Consider the following 4,142-nt stretch of genomic DNA (forward strand, 5'->3'; position numbering starts at 1 on the left):
CATATATAGAAAAGATAGTGCAATATGATTTAGGTGTTATATTTCCTATGTGTGCAATTACTCTCAAATTTTAAGCTTAATTGGATCAGTCATATTGCAAAATTTGTCAGATTTTATGGATCTTAATCGATAAATAAAATGTAATTATTAACTATTAAATTCTAATTAATAATAAAATATTTAATTATAAATAAATGAATTATTTATTTTGGATTTTATTATTTGAATTATTCGTAATAGGTTAAGTCGTTTTTTAATTTGTTTGTTGAAATTTCTCTATATAAATTCTAACTATCTTATTAGGTCGATTTAATCTTAATCACTCATTCATCTGTATTAGAGAAGACATCTTTTTATATTCTTTTAAATTCAAAGACACAACTATAAATTTATATTTTATTAATTTATATGCTATATTTTGTATCTATATTTTTGGATAATCTCTTAGAATTTTCAACAGATCAGTTAACAGAATATTTTTCATAATAATCCTATAAAAAAAAAAGACAGAAATCCAAAGTCTAATGGGAGGTGCACCTTCAAATAGTACCAATTTGCAATATTCTTATTGTTTAGAAGATCTTTAACTTCATCGTTTTTCCCAACCCAAAATCCTATCCTTTCAATCGTAGCTTGTGGTAACAAAACAAGCTTGTTGATCTATTGAAAACAAAACCCAATTCCCATGTTTGAAAAGAGTTTATAAATAATTTATCTTAAAATTTGATTTTATATAAGATCATTTAGACCTATTCAAAAACATAATGTTATCAAAGTCTTTTTTATCGGATCACTCACCATATGACACATTAAACTATAGAGTGTTAACTATGAAAGGATGTAATGAAAAAACTTATCTCTACATTCAAAATAAAGAAAGTCCATAAAAGAGTTTGTTTATAAATTAAAAAAGATACATCGATATCTCAACTAAATTTTATAAGCATGAGTTAATACTTAATTCAAAAATTTAGCTCTAATACAAAAGAGGAGAATTTAGAATGTGAGGTTATTAGAGCATCTCCAATGATAAAAATTAATGGGATTTCACTTTATTTTTAAATGGATCAACTAAAATTTACCATATATATTTATTCAACTTTTATTGACCTACAAGAGATTTCACCATTAAGTTGTTTTACAATCTTCAATATTTCATATTCTCAAATTTACACTTTCAAATACATAAGAGTTAAAAAAATTTAATTAAAGACAAATAATTCAAAAAAAACTCAAATTCTGATTAGAATAATTATTAATTATATTTTACTTACTTTCAATCCAACTAGAAATTGTTATAACTCCATTTTTTTTAAAACGAGAGAGTTAAAACTAAAAAAAATATTTACTAATATATTTATTTACCTGTCTAATAAAGTGATCACGTTCCACTCTATTTTTACTTTTAAAAAAGTGGCAAATATAAGAGTAATTAAGGCTATACCCACTACTACTAGAAACTTGATTAGAAATTATTTAATATATTTTCTTCGGTTTCTACGGCTTGATTAGAAACTTGATGTTGCTCTATAAGTATACAGCCTCCCATACATACATTCCTTCACTAACCAAACAACAATCAAATATAAAAAAAAATAAAAATAATGATGAGGTCACATATGATCTTAGCCATTTTCTTCTTATTCATGTGTTCAAACCTTTGTTGCATAGCACAAAACTCCCCTCAAGACTTCGTTGATGTGCATAATGAAGCTCGAGAAGTTGTTGGTGTTGGTCCACTCTATTGGAACCATACACTTGAAGCCTATGCACAAAATTATGCAAACAAAAGAATAAAAGATTGTGAACTCGAACACTCAATGGGTCCATTTGGTGAAAACCTTGCTGAGGGTTACGGTGAAATGAATGGTTCGGACGCTGTGAAGTTTTGGCTAACTGAAAAGCCATACTATGATTATAACTCTAACTCTTGTGTTCATGATGAGTGTTTGCATTATACTCAAATTATTTGGAGTGATTCGGTTCATCTTGGTTGTGCTAAGTCCAAATGTCAAAATGGGTGGGTGTTTGTTATTTGTAGCTATTCACCACCTGGCAATGTTGAAGGTCAACGACCTTATTGATTTTCTTTATATATATAACTATATTGTAAAAGTAAATTAATTAGTATTGGTTGTTTCTATTATATTGTATATTTTAAATTTTAAAAAAATTTGTGTTCTCATAAATAAATTTGTATACAAAATATCTGACCAAAATTGATGGTTATGTTATGGTACGGACAATAAGAAATTATGATTAATGTGTGTACCAATCATTGATTAATAAGAACAGAAAAATATAACTAATATAGGCTGGTTCAATTGATAAAAATTCAGCTTAAATTCCGCAAGGATCGATTCAAGTCACCTAAGTTTTTTCATATAATAATAAATTAAAAATAAAAAAGACATATATTTTTATTTATAAATAGATACCAAAAGACTAATTAAATGAAAGAGGAGCAACACTCAGACTATGCAATATATATCCTCTAACTAAATGTCTATTTGGTATAAGAGAGTTTGCAAAAAGAGAAACAAAAGAGAAAGAGAAAGAGAAGAGAAAAATATAACTTTTTTCTATTTGATTGAACATAGAAGGAGAGGAGAGTTAAAAAATATGGTGGACCCATCTACTTTTTTTTTTCTCTTCCTAAAAGAAGTGTCAGAAGTGCATGTTTTTTCTTAATTTTTTACTTTTACTCTCCTTTTTGTGATGATCCTCATTTTTTTATATACATGACATCTATAAATTATTATAATGTAAAAAAAATTATTTTGTTCAAACTTATGAGGTGAAGGATATGTGATTATTTTAAAATAAAGTATAACTTAATTGTTTAGGTACCGATAAAATATTTTAATTTTTTTTTTTTATAATTAGCTTAAATAATATAAATAAATTATATATAAATAAAGTAATATAAATCAATTAAATTAAATGATTGATAATTAATTTAATGTTATGATTTTTAAGGAAATTTAATGTTATAAATTAAAATTTCAGGAAAAAAACTTATTTAAATAATTAATTTAATAGAATTTATATCAAAATTAAATTAAATTAAATTTGATGATAATTTTTTAATTATTTTTTAATTAAAGAGTGTTTTAATACTTTTAAAATTAATCAACATTTCTCTCTCTTATATTTCTTCTCTTTTTTCTCTTGTTCCAAACAATATATTAAAATCAACTCAATTTCTCACTTTTTTCTCTCAACCCTATTTCTCCTCACAATCAAACACGTTATAACTGATACATAATTCAAAGTTCACAAATCCGAGGGGTATAAATCACAAAGATTGTGGGCGGTGTCCTCTATTAAAGTAACCTTCATTATTAACATATTGCGCGGTGCATGTTACTAACAGCTAAAAATAGGAGTATGGTGTCAAAATGTAAAATATAGCATGACTTTTAGTCATTATTCTCTTTAAAATAAAATATAAGAAAAATAATAATTAAAAAATTAATGTATTTAAATATACTAATTTTTAATTTTAAAAAATAATAGTTAAAAAATTAATATATTTAAATATATTAATTTATCTTTTGATTATATTTCATTCTTTGGGAAGTATACAACAAAGTAATTATTATTTTTTCACTAAAAATTATCTGCCTTAAAATGCCAGACTATAAAGGCCATAAAAAACCATTTAAATCTACTATATTAGATTATTTGATTAAATATAAATGATATTTTATTATTATTATTATTGTTATTATTATTATTATTATTATATTAGATTTTTACTTTGTTCTAATTAGAAAATTTTGATATATTTCAATGAAATATCTCAGAATTAATTTAAACAGAATATTATCATATAGTAAAATGACATTTTCTAAAAATATCATGTTAAATTTAAAAATAAAATCTAATCTGATTATCTATTTCTCCGATAGTCTACTCAAAGTTAATTCATATTAAATGCATTTCCACACGTTTGGGATATTCTAGTTGTGTGATGCCAAAATGGGTTCACGGATACTAAATGCCAAACAAAATCGATAATCTATTTCTCATCTATATCCTCTAGTTTTTTATATCATCATTATTATATAGTATGAGAGACATATATCAAGACAATGAGTTTAAATAATCAAATTAATTGTAATATGACAATTTTTTAT

General features: G+C 24.0%; 1 protein-coding gene across 1 annotated transcript; it reads left to right on the plus strand.

Moving 5' to 3' along the window:
* Positions 1–1,543: 1,543 nt before the first annotated feature.
* On the plus strand, positions 1,544–2,239 carry LOC101507323 (basic form of pathogenesis-related protein 1-like). The gene has a single exon (XM_004486200.4). It carries the CDS (start codon positions 1,605–1,607, stop codon positions 2,082–2,084), a length of 480 nt encoding a protein of 159 aa, XP_004486257.2. The 5' UTR covers positions 1,544–1,604; the 3' UTR covers positions 2,085–2,239.
* Positions 2,240–4,142: the final 1,903 nt, after the last annotated feature.

This window comes from Cicer arietinum, chromosome 1 (genome assembly GCF_000331145.2).
Source record: "Cicer arietinum cultivar CDC Frontier isolate Library 1 chromosome 1, Cicar.CDCFrontier_v2.0, whole genome shotgun sequence".
In the NCBI taxonomy this organism is placed as follows: Eukaryota; Viridiplantae; Streptophyta; class Magnoliopsida; order Fabales; family Fabaceae; genus Cicer; species Cicer arietinum.